At 46.7% G+C, this 19,276-nt stretch overlaps 2 protein-coding genes across 3 annotated transcripts in view; one reads left to right on the top strand and one right to left on the bottom strand.

Annotated features, from left to right (window-relative positions):
- atp2a2a (ATPase sarcoplasmic/endoplasmic reticulum Ca2+ transporting 2a) overlaps positions 1-10,792 on the top strand; it is a 73,171-nt gene extending 62,379 nt beyond the window's left edge. The window contains exons 13-20 of one of the 2 annotated variants that reach the window (XM_080499312.1): positions 157-492; positions 4,696-4,916; positions 4,991-5,193; positions 5,782-5,867; positions 5,942-6,075; positions 6,155-6,272; positions 7,008-7,128; positions 10,131-10,792. In XM_080499312.1, the coding sequence (XP_080355438.1) occupies positions 157-492; positions 4,696-4,916; positions 4,991-5,193; positions 5,782-5,867; positions 5,942-6,075; positions 6,155-6,272; positions 7,008-7,128; positions 10,131-10,144 (1,233 nt within the window). In that variant the 3' untranslated portion in view covers positions 10,145-10,792. Of the gene's footprint in view, positions 1-156; positions 493-4,695; positions 4,917-4,990; positions 5,194-5,781; positions 5,868-5,941; positions 6,076-6,154; positions 6,273-7,007; positions 7,315-10,130 lie in introns of those variants that run through there. The other variant, XM_080499311.1, reaches the window with a different exon arrangement.
- Positions 10,793-11,137: 345 nt separating this feature from the next.
- anapc7 (anaphase promoting complex subunit 7) lies at positions 11,138-18,009 on the bottom strand. The gene is made up of 11 exons (XM_080499149.1): positions 17,843-18,009; positions 15,723-15,909; positions 15,449-15,568; positions 15,243-15,354; positions 14,165-14,318; positions 13,951-14,093; positions 13,550-13,667; positions 13,222-13,418; positions 12,923-13,147; positions 12,688-12,838; positions 11,138-11,902 (listed from the first exon to the last, which is right to left on the bottom strand). Exons 1-11 carry the CDS (start codon positions 17,941-17,943, stop codon positions 11,713-11,715), a joined length of 1,698 nt encoding a protein of 565 aa, XP_080355275.1. The 5' UTR covers positions 17,944-18,009; the 3' UTR covers positions 11,138-11,712.
- Positions 18,010-19,276: the final 1,267 nt, after the last annotated feature.

Genomic DNA, 19,276 nt, shown 5'->3' with positions numbered 1-19,276 from the left:
TCTGAAGTATACAACAAAAAATATGCATTTTATCTTTAGATGTCTTGTAAAGGGGCCCGAGTGACAGTGATTTTTGAGAATTGGTCAGTCTCATTAAATCTCTATTTGCCTCTCTTAAAAATGAGAATTTACAACTCCATCCTTGTCTCTCCCCAGTCTGACCTGACCTTCGTAGGCTGTGTGGGCATGCTGGACCCTCCCCGGCAGGAGGTGGCTGCCTCCATCACGCTGTGCCGCCAGGCGGGCATCCGCGTCATCATGATCACTGGAGACAACAAAGGCACGGCCGTGGCCATCTGCCGTCGCATTGGCATCCTGGCCGAGGACGATGACGTGGAGCGCATGGCCTTCACCGGCCGAGAGTTTGATGAGCTGACGCCGTACGACCAGCGGGAGGCCGTCACTCACGCCCGGTGCTTCGCCCGGGTGGAGCCGTCCCACAAGTCAAAGATCGTGGAGTTCCTGCAGGGGTTTGATGAGATCACAGCTATGGTACGAAGTCTGAGAGTTGATGAAGTCTGATTTGAGCTACTCTGAACCTCCACTGCCATTTGAACTCAATGGACTTATTAGCACAATCTACTGACGTATGGATGTCTTGTTTAAACATAAAAAATAGTCTATCCAGGTATTTACATCATGTGCTGATGAGTAATGTGTGTAGACATGACCGGTTGGATTTGTATCCTTCCACACATCCACAATTCATAATTCATTCATGAAATTCACAATTCTTTCACAAATTTGTTTTGTAACTCAATTTCCATTTGAAGAGTCCAATTTTGGATTTAATCGAGTATTAAAGTCACCTGTCCGGGGGGCATCTGAGACAGGTGCCTGAGCCTCCTCATCTGTCTCCTCTGGATGTGGAGGAGCAGCGGCTCTACTCCGAGCTCCTCCCTGGTGACTGAGCTCCTCACCCTATCTCTAAGGGTGACTGAGCTCCTCCCCCTATCTCTAAGGGTGAGGAGCTCCTCACCCTATCTCTAAGAGTGACTGAGCTCCTCACCCTATCTCTAAGGGTGACTGAGCTCCTCACCCTATCTCTAAGAGTGACTGAGCTCCTCACCCTATCTCTAAGGGTGACTGAGCTCCTCCCCCTATCTCTAAGAGTGACTGAGCTCCTCACCCTATCTCTAAGGGTGACTGAGCTCCTCACCCTATCTCTAAGGGTGAGGAGCTCCTCACCCTATCTCTAAGGGTGACTGAGCTCCTCCCCCTATCTCTAAGTGTGACTGAGCTCCTCACCCTATCTCTAAGGGTGACTGAGCTCCTCCCCCTATCTCTAAGAGTGACTGAGCTCCTCACCCTATCTCTAAGGGTGACTGAGCTCCTCACCCTATCTCTAAGGGTGAGGAGCTCCTCACCCTATCTCTAAGGGTGACTGAGCTCCTCCCCCTATCTCTAAGGGTGACTGAGCTCCTCACCCTATCTCTAAGGGTGACTGAGCTCCTCACCCTATCTCTAAGGGTGACTGAGCTCCTCACCCTATCTCTAAGGGTGACTGAGCTCCTTACCCTATCTCTAAGGGTGACTGAGCTCCTCACCCTATCTCTAAGAGTGACTGAGCTCCTCCCCCTATCTCTAAGGTGACTGAGCTCCTCCCTGGTGACTGAGCTCCTCCCTGGTGACTGAGCTCCTCCCCCTATCTCTAAGGGTGACTGAGCTCCTCACCCTATCTCTAAGGGTGACGCCCAGCCACCCTACGGAGGAAGCTCATTTCAGCCGCTTGTATCTAGGATCTGGTTCTTTCGGTCATGACCCATAGTTCATGACCATAGGTGAGGGTAGGAACGAAGATCGACCGGTAAATCGAGAGGTTGGTCTTTTGGCTCAGCTCCTTCTTCACCACGACGGACCGATACAACGACCACATAACTGCAGACGCTGCACCGATCCGCCTGTCGATCTCACGCTCCATCTTCCCCCCACTCCTGAACAAGACCCCAAGATACTTGAACTCCTCCACCTGTGACAAGGACACTCCACCGACCTGGAGGGGGCAAGACACCTTTTTCTGGTGGAGAACCATGGCCTCGGGTTTAGAGGTGCTGATCCTCATCCCAGCTGCTTCACACTCGACTGCGAACCGTGTCAGTGCACGCTGAAGGTCCAGGTTCAATGAAGCCAACAGAACCACATCATCTGCAAATAGCAGAGATGAGATCCTGTGGTCCCCAAACTGGACCCCTCCAGTCCCTGGCTGTGCCTAGAGATTCTGTCCATGTATGTGATGAACAGAACCGGTGATAAAGGACACCCCTGCCGGAGGCCAACATGCACTGGGAACAGGTCCGACTTACTGCCGGCAATGTGAACCAAACTCCTGCTCCGGCAGTCCAAGACACGTGGCCAGAGATCAGATGACACGACCACAAAGTCTATCATTGACCTCTGGCCTAGGGTGTCCTGGTGTCACATGCACTTATGGACCCCCCTGTGCTCCAACATGGTGTTCGTTATGGACAAACTGTGACTGGCACAGAAGTCCAATAACAGAACACCGCTCGGGTTCAGATCAGGAGGCCGTTCCTCCCAATCACCCCCTTCCAGGTCTCACTGTCATTGCCCACGTGGGCGTTGAAGTCCCCCAGGAGAACAATGGAGTCCCCAGTTGGGGCACTATCCAGCACCCCTCCCAGGGACTCCAAGAAGGTTGGGTACTCTGAGCTGCTGTTCGGTGCATAGGCCGAGACAACAGTCAGAGACCTGTCCCCTACTTGAAGGCGTAGGGACGCAACCCTCTCGTTCACCGGGGTGAACTCCAACACATGGCGGCTGAGCTGTGGGGCAATAAGCAAGCCCACTCCAGCCCGCCGCCTTACACCGCGGGCAACTCCAGAGAAGTGGAGTGTCCAGCCCCTGTGGAGGAGCTGGGTTCCAGAGTCCAAGCTGTGAGTGGAGGTGAGCCCGACTATATCTAGACGGTATCTCTCAGCCTCCCTCACAAGCTCGGGCTCCTTCCCCCCCAGTAAGGTCACATTCCATGTCCTGAACACCAGATTCTGTGTCCGGGGATCGGGTCGTCGAGGCCCCTGCCGTCGACTGCCACCCAATCCACACTGCACCCGACCCCTACGGCAGCCTCTGTAGGTGGTGGGTCCACAGGAGGATGAGGAGGAGGGGCCCGCGTCGTCCCTTTGGGCTGAGCTCGGCCGGGTCCCGCGGGCAAGAACCCGGCCACAAGGCGCTCGCGTACGAGCCTCGACCCCGGGCCTGGCTCCAGGGTGGGGCTCTAGGGTGGGGCTCCAGGGTGGGGCCCCGGTTGCATCTTACAGGGCGACATCTCTCCTCTCTTTCGGTGTTTGTCCATAGGGGTGTGTTGAACTGCTTTTAGTCTGACTCATCACCGAGGACCTATTTGCCTTGGGAGACCCTACTGGGGGGCATAAAGACCCCTGAAAACATAGCTCCAAGGATCATTCACTCAAACTCCCCCGCCACGATAAGGTAGCAGTTCAAGGGGGAGACTTATTTCAGATACGTACTAATAACAGACCAGTCACTGCCAGGAGGAACATACACATTAAGGAGGCTTATAATTGTGCCTGTAATCGTTGCAAATAACTAAGACAAACCATTCTTGTGTTCATATTAGATATGTGTTCATACATTCAGAGCACTGGATATCAGGATGGCCACACCCTTCATCTACCTGATTTGTGGTGAGATCTGCTCCGGGTCGGCCATGGCTCCTTCATGCCTGTCATGACCTGAATACGAGTTCACATTCACGTTAGCCATTAGCGTCGTGCAAATCTTCTCTTGACTTCTTTTTACTTTCCATGGCAGAAGCCGTATTCCCCTTCTTTATGCTTCAGTTCTGGTTGATTTCTTCGGTTGATATTGGAGTAAATCTCTTGATTACTTTGGTTCTGTCGGGAGCTCCTCACTGTGCAGCCGTCTTGAAGGTGTTCCGGCTGGAAGTCTGATGCACCATCGCTGACTGACAAACATTCTGTGATTGTTAATTACTTTTCACGAGAAAGTTTTCAGTCATGATCCCGTGGTTAACGCTGAAATTCATGAGACCCTAGGAAAGTCTAGAAAGGTAAACGGGTGTTTTACATTTCATCATTATGATGTTTGTTTACAACACCAGTCCTGAACCCTGCACAGTTTTAGCCACGGCTCCACTGCACTTTCTGTGCGAGGACATCGCAGGGTGGGTTTTCTCATGCTCTGCCTGAGAAGGTTGTGGATGGTCCAGAAAGAACCCGCGACCACCGGTTAGGATTTTCCGCTCCCCCTCTGTTGAGGTACCAAGCACCGAGGAATGAGTCTGGGAGCAGGAGCCACAACTCAGCCGTCTGCTGATTGGTCAGTGACCATCTCCACTCTTGACTTACCTGCAATATTTAAATATCTCCTCGGCCATACCCCTCCGTTGTTTACATACACCATTTTGCTCACTGTTTTGTTAACTGGATTTATTTCAACGTCGACGTGCAATACAACATGCTGTCTTAGCAGCCGTCTGCCTGTCTTTAAACACCCTCAGCTTGGCCAGAGGAGATGTGAGGATATGGTCGGATCTCCTTGCATAAACGCTCTTCAGAGTTTGCCTCCATTGTGATGTGCTGGAATAGGTAGAGACTGGCATGTGAAGTTTGCTGAGAAACATCCTGGTCTTTGTGTTAGTTCCTCGTGAAGCTCAGAAGTGAAACCTGGTCTCTGTTTTTGTTTTATTTACAGACGGGAGACGGCGTGAACGATGCTCCGGCCCTAAAAAAGGCTGAAATTGGCATTGCGATGGGCTCCGGCACCGCCGTGGCCAAGTCGGCCTCCGAGATGGTCCTCGCTGATGACAACTTCTCCTCCATCGTGGCAGCCGTGGAAGAAGGCCGAGCCATTTACAATAACATGAAGCAGTTCATCAGATACCTCATCTCCTCCAACGTGGGCGAGGTGGTGTGGTGAGTGTTGGGGTAAATGAATTACAGGCTGTGCTCGTGTCTGGTCGGCTAACTGGAGCTCTTGGTCCTGCTAGCATCTTCCTCACCGCGGCTCTGGGCTTCCCCGAAGCTCTGATCCCCGTTCAGTTGCTCTGGGTCAACCTGGTGACGGATGGCCTCCCCGCCACCGCTCTGGGCTTCAACCCCCCCGATTTGGATATCATGGAGAAGCCCCCCCGCAACGCCAAAGAGCCCCTGATCTCTGGCTGGCTCTTCTTCAGATACCTGTCTATTGGTGGTGAGCTGGGAGTTCTTGTATGATACAAAGTAAAGGATTTGTTGGATAATAAAGCATTTTTGTTCAATAATTCATTGTCCCACATCTCATCCACTATGTGGAGGTTTGGGGAAATGCCTGCAAAACAAACATCCAGTCAAGATTTGCATAAAACCAAATTGCAGGATCAAATAATGGAACACGTCATTTCCATAAAAGGGGTCAATTCATGTAAGAATCTAGACAAGAGATCAGAGGAATCAAATTACCACACAAGATTTAAAGATAATTAAAACCAACATATTATTGAAAAACATAGAAATTAAGTAAGATTGTTATATTCTTGACTGCCTGCCAGGCCTCTTAGACTATGTCGTCATTTAATTTGTTTTATTCCTGCTCTAAACTGAGTAGAAACCAGCAGATTACTGGAGCTAATTATTTCTGCTCCTTTTAATTTATAAAGGGAGCAGCATCTTTAATTTTTCTTGGTATAGTATTGGTTAGGTTTTTGTCTTTGTCAACGAATGAACTGAACCAAACTAAGGGGAAGTCTTCCTCCCTGTTGTTGGACGACTGAGTCACTGGACGTTGTTTTGGTGTTTTCAGGCTACGTTGGCGCCGCCACTGTGGGAGCTGCTGCCTGGTGGTTCGTTGTGTCTGAAGACGGACCTCAGCTCACCCTCTACCAGCTGGTGGGTGTCTGAGTGAACAACATCCACCAGCTGGACCCTCCGCTCACCCCCACCCCCGTCCTCCCCCCTCACAGAGCCACTTCCTCCAGTGTGACCCCGACAACCCCGACTTCGATGGCCTGGACTGTCACGTGTTTGAGTCGCCCTACCCAATGACCATGGCGCTGTCCGTGCTCGTCACCATCGAGATGTGCAACGCCCTGAACAGGTGGGGGGGGGGGGGGGTTCTCCTGCTGTGGCCAGCGGCTGGAGACCACCTGTGTTAACCGTGTCCGTCTCCTCCGCAGCCTGTCGGAGAACCAGTCTCTGCTGCGAATGCCTCCCTGGGAGAACGTGTGGCTGCTGGGCGCCATCTGTCTCTCCATGTCGCTCCACTTCCTCATCATCTATGTGGAGCCGCTGCCGGTGAGTTCCTCAGGACGACTTCAGGCTGGAGGAGGGTGTTTAGTAGCCCACCAGACAAAACACACGCAGAAGAACGACTAAAAGGTTTCTTATGCAGCCCAGCGTTTTATAATGATAATAATAAAATCATGTAGCACCTTTCATACAATAAATACTGCTCAAAGTGCTTCACAATGAACAAACAATGTATTTAAAAAGTGATGAGTACAAGTTAAAATACAACAATTACATGCACTCTGTATCAAAGAAGGAACTTAAAATCATGTCAAAAAGGCTACTGATCTGTTACAATACACGTTTTACAATATAATGCAATACGTTCTGCTCTGCAGCACATTATATGAGTTGACGAGACGAGAAATGAAAATGCAAAAATAATGCATTTTCACCTGAATGTTTGAATAGGACAGAATAGAATAGCCACTTCACTGTGGAACACAACATACACCAGCTGGTACGTGTTTTAATGAAATGTCATCGTAAAAAGTTTCTCGCCATCAGACCGGTAAAAAACAATGACCCCAAATCTGATTTTGTAAGATAACTTTTACAAAATAATTAAACAAGATTTAAAAGTTGAGTTAAAAAAAATCAAGAAATATTTTTCCAGTATATACGTTTGTCATTTAAACGGGACCTCAGTAAAGTATGTCAGCTCATTCTTCTCTTTGTGCTCACATTGTGAATCCAATGTTGGAGTTTTTGTTGAGTCACCCGTTGTCACGCCCGGTGCAGGTCATCTTCCAGATCACGCCTCTGGACGCCACCCAGTGGATGATGGTGCTGAAGATCTCGCTGCCCGTCATCCTGCTGGACGAGCTGCTAAAGTTTTGGGCCAGAAACTACTTGGAATTTGGTAAACAGCTGGAAAAGCCGGGCGGGAAAGGCTGCTCTCTGGCTGCATGCGCCGAGGGCGTCTCCTGGCCCTTCGTGGCCGTGGCGCTGCCTCTGGTGCTGTGGGTGTACAGCACCGACACTAACGTGTCCTCCATGCTGTGGCCCTGACTCCCCCCCCCCCCCCCCCCTCCTCTCCCCCCCTCCTCTCCCCTGTGCACCGGTATGAAGTGGACATTAACAAACACATTTAACACAGTTAACTTGGAAGGACAGTGAAGCTGCAGAGGCGTCCGGGGGCGCTGGGAGTGTCAGTCCTATTTTAATGACTGACAGCTTTCATTTGACCATCACACTTCTTTTTCTTTCTCTCCTCCGCACCCCCTCCTGTCGTGGACATGTCCAGGAGCCCTGGAGCTCCAGCTGTGCGTCCAGCTGTACAGAGAATTGACACTATTTTATAATGAGTCATATTTTGTAATGTTTGGGGGTGGGGGGGCCGTGGGCACCACAAGGTGAACAGGATCATCCAGAGGACTGCCTGTGGTGAAATACTCGTTTTTAGGGGGCAAAAATGAGTTTATTTGCCCCGAGCATGAGTCTTCTTGTTAACTCATTGTTGTCTGCAGTAGGCAGAGCACAACTACCTCAATGCTGTTAATATGACCACAACCCCCAGGGTGTGTGAACACACACTCAGATCATCACTACAAGTGTTGAAGTAAGTCCAGACAAAGCCCTCACACTCGCTTTATTCTATTTTTGGATTGTATAGCTTTCTTTTCCTTTGTTATTTGAGGGAAGAGAGGACAGACATGTTACCACTACGATTCAGAGACATCTTTTGTTTTATACAGTCTGTTGTTACATTGATCTACTTGGAAGAAAAAACACACTTGTTTGGTTTTAATTTAGCATCTTAACGGAAGACAGTCTTCCGAACATCTGTAAAATGTGCACTACTGTACTTGAATATGTAAAACGGCACTAAGAAGCTGTAAGTGTGAGCAGCTGAGCACATGGACAGTTTGTACAGGAGCTGAAGACCCTGGTGCATAGAATCTGGATAGCACAACGTAGAGTCTGTTTCCGTTCACACTAATTCCCCATAGCGTGGTGCATGTCTGGGCCAGGGAGTGTTTTTACAAGCTAACTCCTCCAATTCCTCCATTCCTCCAATGCTGCGCCTGTTTACCTGCAGAGTGAGTTCACTTTGACTCTGCATGCTCTGAAGCACAGCGCCCCTCTGTGTGTGTGTGTGTGTGTGTGTGTGTGTGTGTGTGTGTGTGTGTGTGTGTGTGTGTGTGTGTGTGTGTGTGTGTGTGTGTGTGTGTGTGTGTGTGTGTGTGTGTGTGTGTGTGCCTCACACAACATAAAAGCATGATCCACAGTGATTCATCAAGGTTGGACTCGCTGCTGCACCGATGACAGTTGGAATCAGATTAAACCCTGAAAATGTGGAAGCACGTTGCACCGACAACCTGCAGACTCCACACAGAAGGGCCTCAGAGCCCAGCACTGCAGGAGAAGCTGGTCCCCAGGTCCCTGCAGGTCCCTGCAGGTCCCTGCAGGTCCTCTGAGCTGGATTCATGCATGAACTCTTGTGGAAGCAGATTATGTGTTTTTTCCCCACAAACCTCACTTAAATGTGTGAGTTTGGTCACGCGAGAGACAAAAGTAAATAAATGAACTCCTTAAACAACTAATAGATAATAAATGATCCTAAAATTCAGTCAGCAGCTATAATGCTGTCAAACTAACTGATGATAATCAGCAGCTGCAGATTGGTGATAATGGCGCCACAAACTGCTGCTTATCGTTTATTGATCACTGATCACTTCCTCATCCTCTGATCAGAGTTCAAGAAACTACCTGGATGAATCGAAGGCTGTGAACTGAGCTGTCCATCAATGTGGCTGGAAACGTACTGCTCACATCTATCAAACATGTACTGACTGTATGACACCTCAAGATTCTAACATTTGCAGTGTTTCCTGCACATCTTAGTCGTCGCTGGCCTTCAACCAATCACAGACAAGATTCATCATCACCATTGAAAACACAGTGGTATTAAGAGAGAACTGCCAGAGTCACCGTATAAAAAGAAGAGCTCTCACTAAGGCACACTAGAAGAAAAAACAAAAAAAATTTTAAGTCATAAAATAAAGAATACAGTCAGTGTAGCAGGAAATATCTTACATTTGATTCATTGATGTTGTCCTGGGTTACATTTAATTTTGGGGATTCACTGGTTCTTCAGTGCTGCTTGAATTGACTGCCTTTTTAATGAAATAATGTTTAAACGCAAAACAAGGGATGTGAGACTAGAAAATCTCATTTATTTAGACTGAAACATTGTTTTACTAATGTCCGACTTGCGTCTTTTAAATCTAGTTACCTCGTATGTGACCGATACGATATGCTTCAGGACAGTAGAACAGTGATGAGGCATAACAGTCATAACAGGGTGCCAAATGTGTGAACCTCGAGACCATTTCTCTATTTGCAACCAATTGGATGGAGGTTTTCTGTAAAGGCTCTACTAAGTGATGAAGCCGACAGAAACAGCTTTGATAGTTTAATCTGATCCCTGCCAGCTGACGACGTGTGAACAGTTACAACAAAGCTCCCAAAGAGCCTCAAACACTTCAGTTTGGACAAACTCCACACGAAAAGGCTCCCAAACTGGGGGTTTTCTCCCAGTGAGGCTAAACCACTGCCCCACCTGCACCCCTCAATGAGCTCCAAACATTCAAACGCTGGTTGGAGCTGCTTTCCTTTCTCTTGCCCATGTGGAGCTGGACTGAGAGCCGGTGGACATGTTTGAGGTTTATTGTTTGAGATGCAGAGCTTCTGACTGCATGTTTCAGAGCACAACCACTTTCTGCACTCATCTGCAGCATGGCTTTTCAATAGTGTGTGTGTGTGTGTGTGTGTGTGTGTGTGCGCGTGATCTTGAAGGTCTTGTTTCTGTTGTCCATAGATTTGATTCTCCTTCTCTTTGTTTTCTTCTTGTCTTTGCAGCCAGGTTCAAGTAAGCCCACCCCTGTCCTCTAGATTCCTTGCAGGAACGTTGGTTTTGTTTGTTGTTGTGTGTGTTTTGTGCAGCACATCTTACCGGAGCTGCACGTCTGTTAGGTGAAACTGCGACGGCTCATCGACCTCATACGTCTTTTTCTGCTCTTTTAATTTTTAATGATAATTGAATGGCCATAAAAGGAATGTCTGAAGGAAACTAGCGGCTCCCACCTCACCACTCCTCCAGTCTGCCTGCATGAAGAGCCTCAGAATATGACCATGCTAATGCTAATGCTAATGGCATCTTTTTAGAGAAGACCATCGCTGTACATTTTCCCTGGTGCGTGTCCGCTCAGCCGTCACACTTCTGTAATAGACTGTGTACAGCACTGGTAAATAGAGCATCCGTCAGGTAGTACAAATGTTAATAAGCTCAAAAAACAACACTTTTCTGAGGAAATACTTTTATGGGATATTTAAAGAAAAAAAACCAAACAGACTTTTGTGTTGCTTTGCACCGAGTGGTGCAACATGTTGGAGCAGATTGTGGACCAGGAGAACGGTGGGCGGGCGCTAATTCTGCCAAACTGCTGTCCTGTATTTCTAGAGGATTGTACGATGTATCAGATGAACTTTGGTTTCAGGTAAATAAAAACTGTCATTGATGACGAGTGTTCCACCTCTTCAGTCCGCTACATGCATGTGCCTGCATTTACCTCAAAAAGTACTCCAACTACCTTTAAAAACTCGCTTGCTTGACATGTTAATAGTCGTTCTTAGTGGAGCATGTTTTAATATTGATTACTTGGAGAAAGTAATATATTGATCAGCCCAGCTGAGGTGAATATAAGCTAATGTGGCTAATGCTAATGCGGGTACAGCAGCTCTGCAACAAAATCAGGATGTGTCCATCTAAACTGGTTTTTCCTTTTTCAGAAAATAAGTTAGTCCGAAGACTAGAAAGTGCCGATTTTGTCTTCAAATATAGCATGAAAGCAATCATATATCGTTACTCCGAGGATTCAATAAATTTATTATACATTTTGAAAATATATGTACAAAATACTACAAATCTTGAAATGGTAAACTATCCTGAAGTAAGAAGGACTGAACCGTGAGGTTAGTCACGATACGCAAAAGGCAAAATTCACAAGAAATACATGACAAATGACAAATGGGATCCATTTTGAACAGTGGCGTTGAAGACGGAGGATCAAAGATCAAACTTGTTAGCACGTTTCCTTTCATCTGGAAAGACGGTGTTTGTAAAGGCTTATTTTCTCTAATGGTTCCAGCATGAAACATTCAGACATGTCAATGAATCAAATGCTCATTTTGGGTGAATAGTCCCAAAGGAAGTGAAGCGCAGACCTCCTCCAGCCTCCAGAGCAACAGCTGACTCAGCACTATTCACCACCTCCACCTCAGGAGTCTCTGGAAAAAACAGGAAACACACACACACTTCCTCGGGTTCAAAAGTCTGTGCTGTGAAGGAGAAAAGGTTTCCTTCAAGTCGTTGAGCGTCTGGACGTCAGAATTCATGTGATATTTCACCGGTGCCCCTCCCCCCCCTCCCCCTCCTCGGGGGTCACTGCATCCCGAACCACTGCTCCTGGTCGGCCCACTGTGCCGCCTCACTGTCGCTGCCCTCCAGGTCTCCGTCCTCGCCGCTGCCCTCCATGTCGTCTCCGTCCAGCTCCACCGTGGCGTCGGTGGGACTCTCCTCCTTCTCCATCTTCTGCATGCCTTCCAGAGACTTCTGGTCGTTGGGATCCAGGCTGAGGACACAAACACCAACACTGCATCAACACTCATGGGACAGTTTTGTGCAAGAAGTCCTGTGTGGCTCCAAAAGGATGAGAGCATGATACTTTGCAGCATTTAAAATCACAAATCCAATCATGTAAGTCCAGAGAGACAATAAAAGTCTACAGCAGGGGCGTCAATCATGGGGGACAAAACCCACTCCAATCCAGGCCAAGACATCAAACTGTAAAAACCTTCAATCTGAGTAATCACAGGGATGCCATGGATTAATCTCGGTTATTAATTTTTAATCTATATTAATCACAATTAATTTTGTGTGAGCAGTCAGACTGAAGACAGAAGGTTATATATCTGCACTTTAACAGTTCGTCTTGACAGAAAACCATTTTCCTGTTGCTCCTTCAGCAGCGACTGAGAAACTAACTTGACGTTGTCCAGGAGAGCCGAGAGCCTCTACACGTCCTGCAGCTGACCAGTCAGCAGAACCCAGACTACATTTTGAGCAGGAAGTGCTCCGTCCACTGCTCAGCCTTGGGGGTTTTGTGAGAAGCCAAAGTGTTGTTGAGCATCTCCCAATAGAGTAAGTTGTAGTGGTCAGTACTGGAGCGAGGGATCAGTGCAGAGTAATCCACCAGGTTTCAGTATCAAGTAAGAAACATGCAGAATCATCTCCAGTCACATTCAGAAGTGACAGCCGTCAACCTCCAAGCTGCTCTTCCCGCCACTCAAGCCTCCAAACGGAGGTTTTATCTCATACTGGAACAGTCGATTGGTCCACGTGTCCCTCCTGCTTCACCTGAGTGCGATACTGTACTGGTCCATGGCTTCCTGGTAGTCGTTGACCGCCACCAGGAAATCTCCCAGCATCCTGTGCAGCACACAGTCACTCTGATTGGCCAAGGCGTTTCTCAGGAGTGCGATCCCTTCTTCATACTTCTGTTCCCGACCTGTATAAAAACAACAAGCACAATAAAAGCCTTGGTTGTGTTTTGAGTCGACACCAGGCTGTCACCAGTGGAGTTTGGACGCACTGAGCAGTTCGGCCTTTTTCACGACAGCCTTGGTGTAATCCGGCCTCTGGGCCAGAGCTTTGTCCAGCAGCGTCTTGGCCTTCTCCTGCGTCACCGGGTCCTCCAGGCACACCGTGGCCAGGATGGTCAGCGTCTGTGCGTTGGCTCCCAGCGTCTTGTAGATGTTGTTGGCCATTCCCATGGCCTCTCGGATCCCATTGGACGCCAGGTAGCAGTCGATGAGGCCTGGCGGCGTAAACACACCACAGGATTAGAACCAACAGAACAAGCAGGTGAAGATCAGTGTCCAGTCAACGTGCCTTCATAGCAGTCGAGCCGGCAGGGGGCCAAGCGCATGGCCTCTCTGAAGTGGATGATGGCCTCCTGAACCCGGCCCATGTTCCTCAGTGCTGCCCCCTTCAGGAGGAGAGCCTGCACGCTGTTGCTGTTCAGCTGGATGGCCTTGGCACCCAGATACAGTGCTCTGGAGTAACGCTTGCTGTAGAAGCTGTGACAACTGGACCACAAACACACACTCGGGAGATTTGTCACACAGTTCAGACTGAGAAACTCATCTTAGGCCTCATTTACACAACGGTTCAAGTGAAAAAGCAGCGTTTTTGCATTCCAATGTTCAGAGTTTCACACCCAGAGATCACCCAGGGCTCCGCGTGCTGGTCGGATATGTTAAATAGTCGTCCTCCCAGGACCTCCACGTCCTCCAGGTGCCCCTCCCGGGCCATCAGGTAGCCGTACACGTCCATTCCTGCAAGAACAAAACCATCTCTGCGTGAACGTTGCTATCATCACAGGGCCCACCTGTGACGTCATGTACCAGCGTCTGTGACACTTAATGAATACCAACACTGGACTCTGAACACAACTTCCATTAAACAGCCAAATGTTTTGTGCAGCTCAAGACACAAACCAAGTGCAAGATGTCACGTGTGCCTGTGACCACTAGGTGTCAGCATTGTGTTCGTTTCTCAGCTCTTTCGTGGCAGAGAAAGGATGTGTGGATGTGATGTGCAGTGAGTTCTGGGGCCCACCTTTGATGAGGTAGGGGTCCAACATCTGGGCTTGTTCAAATTTGAGGATGGCGTTTTTGGTGTCGCCGGCCCTGAAGTAAACGTCTGCCAGGCTCACCAGCAGGTCCACGTTGTCCCGCAACAGTGACTTTTTCTCCAGGGAGCTGAAGAAGAATGAACAAGGTTCAGAGCCACAGCCCAGTGCAGTCACGTTGCTCAGCCTGACGCCCCCCACCAGATGGTGTTGATGGCTCTCTGGTTGTCTCCGGCGTGGATGAAGGCGTACGCTTTGATCCACACCGACAGCCAGTCCAGGTTGGGGATGCTCTGGATCACGTCCATGGTCATGGACGCCACCTCGGCTCCTTTCACCGACAGGGACAGCAGGCCTGTGGACACATCCAGCCTCATTCACACTGCACGATGTTTCTTCACTGACTCATCCAACCGGTCCACACCAGACCAGGCTCCCACCATACCTGGGAACAATTCTTTCACAGATTTCAACATGTGACTGCTTCATCATTGAAGTCTGACTGACATCATGGATAAGCTTCTGTCAAATTGTTGAACTCTGAGGTTTTTTCTTAATTCTGCTTTCCAATGTGAACGATCAGCCAACAAAATGGAATCCTAGCAGAAAATGTGAATTGAGCATCAAGACATCCAGTGTTTAGACCAGGGCAGTGGAAGGATAGTCCATACTGTGACCAATACAAACAAGGGTTGGGTTTTTCTCGTTTCCCTTTTTAAAGCACTGAGAAATTTTGAATTTGGCGCTAATAAATAAAGTTGAATTGAAATACAACCAATCCTGGTTTCAGAACTTCTGGACCATTTGTTGAGTCCAGCCAATAAAAACTTAAATGCACATCAGAGAACGTGAAGTGACCAACAGGGTGTGCAGGTCACTGTGCAGTCAGACCATCATCCATTCAGCTGGGGACTCACTCCCACAATGCTCGGCTCCAACACACTGGCTCCTGTTGACTTGGGCACATTTGACCCCAAAGCCTGACGGTGTTGAACATGTCGTTAGACTGATCAAGGTTCTGTGTCCAGTCTCAATCAAGTCGCTGTTTTTATCGGTCATATTAGGATCAGTATGTAATGGGATTACTAACAGGCCATGTAGCCACTGTACACAAATCCAGTGGAACAATTCTTGTAGTTCAGACATTTTATTTGTAGCTTGTGCTCTACCTAAATAATCATGTAGACGGAGCTCAGCCAGTTTCTGATGGAGGTGACACGGAGGATTCTATCCTGAGCCGTGGGGGCTGAGCCTTGAGCCGCAGTTTAAAGTTACGTACCGACGATGGCGTCCAGGGCGAGGGGACACTGTCTGAGCACCTCCTTGTAGCTGGTCACCGCAGAGCGCTCCTGACCCGCTTTCCTGTACAGGTTCGCCAGCATCATGTTGATCTGCCACAAACACAAACACTCCGTTCACAAACCCAGGAAGTATTTTCCTCTGGAAACTTCCCAGAAAGGACAGAGTGGAGGTGCTGCTGTCCACCTTTGGAGTTCTCTGTCTGGAGGGAATCCCGTCCAGCACAGCGATGGCGTCTTTGTCCAGCTTGAGGATGGTGTAGCACTCCGCTATCTTGTACTTCACCTCAATCTCTGAAGGCAAACTCTGGAGGAAACAAATGAAAGAAAACATCTTCAGCTTTTGATTTTGATCAGAAACCATGTTGATTAGAAGAAGTGCAATCCTAGAAACATTTCATCACATTCACGGATCAAAACAACATATTTTAACCCAATCTGGTCACGTGGTTTGATCGTACCTGTGCTTGGAGGTTGGCTGCAGCTCCTCCGGTGGACTTCCTCACGATGGAGGCTTTGCTGAACACCTTCTTCTGCTGCAGGGCCATGTTGTACTTGCAGGCAGCGTTACGGTATTCCTTATCATGGAAGATGGCGTCAGCGTGGTAAACCAACAGCTGGTACTTCTGTGCTGGTGAGAAGAGTTCTCTGCAAGCAAGAGGAAGAAGCACTGCAGCGATCAGACTCCGTAAACATCAGTCCTTCCACTGCAGAGACTCAATCCCTGGACAGTGATTGTGGTCATTATTAGAACAATAATATGACAATGAATTGAAATTAAACTCCTACAAATCTGAAGTAGCAGCAAGGTGTAACATTTTTAACACGATATGTGCTTTTATAACTTTCATCTCTCTTGGATCTGATTTTACTCATCACTTTAAAAATGTAAACCATCTCCGCCGGTGGCCCAGCTCCTGAAAGCAGGACAAGACATTCTGTTGGGACTTTGTATTCACAGTGACAGACTGTACACAGGGTACATCACAAGTCCATCCCAGGACAAACACACAAACACGCATGTGTTTATGTGCATGTTTTAGACTGAGCAAAGAGGCTGGAGTACCAGGACAGACCACACACACACCCATGGAGAGAACATGCAATCTCCACACACAAACGACCGTCTGGATTTGAACCTTCGCACAATGAGCCAAGTGACACTCAAGTTTACTATGATGAATGGCAAAACTGTTTAAACGTGTTAAAGCGTTTGTGTAACTTTCATACATTCCATTTATTTATTTGGTTTATTTTTCAGGGACCATGTACAAAAACATTCATCTTGAAGAAAAGATGCTTCAGACCAGATTTTAGTCAAAGCAAGTTTCCATCTGCAGTACCCGGCAGACAACAGAATAATACAGATTTACAAATTTAACATACAGTAACAATTTATAACTTTAACCGTAACCATCAAAATGTAACACCTGCTTTCATAAGAATTCCTACAGACATTAAAATCTTACAGGAAATAGAATGAGCAGGAAGACATAACACACATTACAATTATAAACTACAGTAAAATCAGTAACATTATTATTAACATCAACAATAATTAAAATTCAACACCTGGATTCCTAGAATTCATACAAGTTACTAAAATACACTGTACAACAATACAGTAGACAATTAAAATGGACAAATATCATCACAGCTGGTTTTTCGAACGTGATTTTGGGGTTTTGAGGAGAAGTGTTCCAGCATCCAGACCTTCAGAGGGTCTGGGACCAGATTCTACAGTTTAGCTTTAAATGAAAAGGTGGAGGATGGTTGTGGAGGAAACAGTTCGAGGCTCGGAGCCGAATGTTCTGCTGGTTTGTTCAGTGACAGTGCAGCAGTATTGTTAACGATTTGAAGATGGTTTTTAAATTAATATATATGATTAGATTGACAAAACTGCGCGTTTTGTGTCTGCTAAGAATGTTACAGTGACGGTAACCAACGGGCTTTCTGCCCAGGACCTTTAGCTTCTAGCCTTTTGTGGGAATAATGTGCTTCACGCCTTATATGTGCAAATGAAGAAATACCTGCCATTGACAATACAAACAAACTGTGGATTAAATGTGCTCACGGTACTTTAATGAAGAGCACAGCAACAGATTAACTTGTAACGAGTACAGTGCAGGACTGCAGCAGTAGTTCCGTACTCTTCATCTTCTGGTCATGAGACGAGAAGCTTAATGAAATAATGCTTAAAACTGACGTTGAGCTGCATAACAACACAAACAATCAAGAGTCATTTTAATCAAGAGTAATTTGAATACACAGCCACCAGTTTTTGACCGATCTTAACATCATATATTGTTTGTCAAATGAGGAAACAAGCAGATGTAAACAAACAGCACAAAGCACTGTTGTACCGGAGGCGACTACTTCTTGGGAGAAACGTCGCCAGCTCAACACGCTGCAAATAATAACTGACGGGCTCACTTGGGTGTTTAATCACCTTACAGCTGCGATACTGTAGGTAACACGTGCTGCAGGTGACCAGCTGGGTTTCAAAAATACACAGAACAGAACTCGGGGTTAGCGAATCCGCGAAGCAGGAATTAGACGCCCCCGCTCTGTTATTACTTACGGATTATTATTACTCATCGTCAGCAGCAAACTGCTCACTATCCGGACGTTGGAGTGAAGGCCGGCGGCCGCCATGTCCCGTACGTGATCTACTACATTCATGGTGATTCCTTTAGAGGGGTTTTCCTCAGGTTTCTGTCTCCGGACAAAAGTTTGAGCTGTGACCACTGAGCGTTAGCTTAGCATCTGCTATATATGGCGCCGCAGCGCCTTCCTTCCGCTGCGTTCAGGTGCACGTCGCCAGCTCGTATTTCCGACAATCACGACTCTCTGGATTTCCACCTGAACGCAGCGCCTTCCTTCCGCTGCGTTCAGGTGCAAGTGGCCGGCTCGTATTTCCGACAATCACGACTCTGGAGTTCCACCTGGAAATGTAAAAGTTATGGTGGAAATCCATACTTTATAACACGATTTTTACATCTGGTTTTAGAAGTGATGCTGATTTTTGTTTAATACAAATAGCACAAATATGGAACATCAAAACAGTACAAACAAACACTGAACACAACAAAAACAAACAACTTTAACATATAGCGCTTACGAATAATACAGCATATCATTTTGAACTTTATGACAAGTACTTATAACTTTGTAACTACAACAAATACAAATGAGAATACATTTTATTTTGACAAGAATACGATAATGAAAATAATGCAAAAAAAGAAAAAGAAAAATACAAAAGGGACCAGGGAAGCAGAGGGTCTCTTTATTATTTTGGGAATAGTTCTTTAAACATCTCAACAGTTGTTTTGCTTTTTGGAGTTTATGTTACTTAGTGTTTTGATGTGTTTTTTAAATTAAATATAGAACTTAAAATTTGAGTTTAGCTTTGCTAATCTGCATTTGTGAATGGGAAGTTTCCCATTAGAATGATTAAATTACCTATACATTCTATGTCTTTATTTTTGTAATCAAAATATGCAATTACACTTTTACAATCAATTTGAATATGATTTTTAATTGTACACAATATATAATTCTCAATCTTAGTCCATAGGGTAGTTGAATAAGAACAGAAACATATATAATATATGATAAGAAATGACTCAATGATTAATTTTTGCTGTTACATTTCTTTTCAATTTCAAAAAAAATGGAGGAATATAAATTAGTTATTTATGTTCTACAAAACATTAATATATGCATATGTGTGGTAATAACCATGCCCTCCACCAATCAATGACTGTTAAGACATTATTCTCAAAAAGATTTCCTCTGGCACTTATTCTCCTTTTCTCATAAAAACAGTTTCTTATATGTTTATTACTACATTTATGATCCAAAATGTCTATACCAATAATAAACAGCAGGGCTTTTATTCTCAGAACTTTGAAACTTCAGAGACTCTCAGTAGTCTAAGTTCAAACTTAGACGAGTTTAAAGTCTCAAAGTAATCTGAAATGAAGTGTCAAACGTGTCGAAAATGAATTTC

This window comes from Blennius ocellaris, assembly GCF_963422515.1.
Source record: "Blennius ocellaris genome assembly, chromosome: 7".
NCBI lineage: Eukaryota > Metazoa > Chordata > Actinopteri > Blenniiformes > Blenniidae > Blennius > Blennius ocellaris.
The sequence above is the reverse complement of the archived record's forward strand: the minus strand, read 5'-3'. Positions and strand labels throughout refer to the sequence as shown.

What these genes read in the sequence shown, in the direction of transcription:
- anapc7 (XM_080499149.1), bottom strand. Translation starts at nt 17,943, where the DNA reads ATGAATGTAGTAGATCACGTACGGGACATGGCGGCCGCCGGCCTTCAC. An exon ending in GGACCCCTACCTCATCAAAG is followed by an intron (nt 13,668 to 13,950) that starts GTGGGCCCCAGA and finishes TTGTTCTTGCAG; the next exon opens with GAATGGACGTGTACGGCTAC. An exon ending in CCGGCTCGACTGCTATGAAG is followed by an intron (nt 13,148 to 13,221) that starts GCACGTTGACTG and finishes TTACGCCGCCAG; the next exon opens with GCCTCATCGACTGCTACCTG.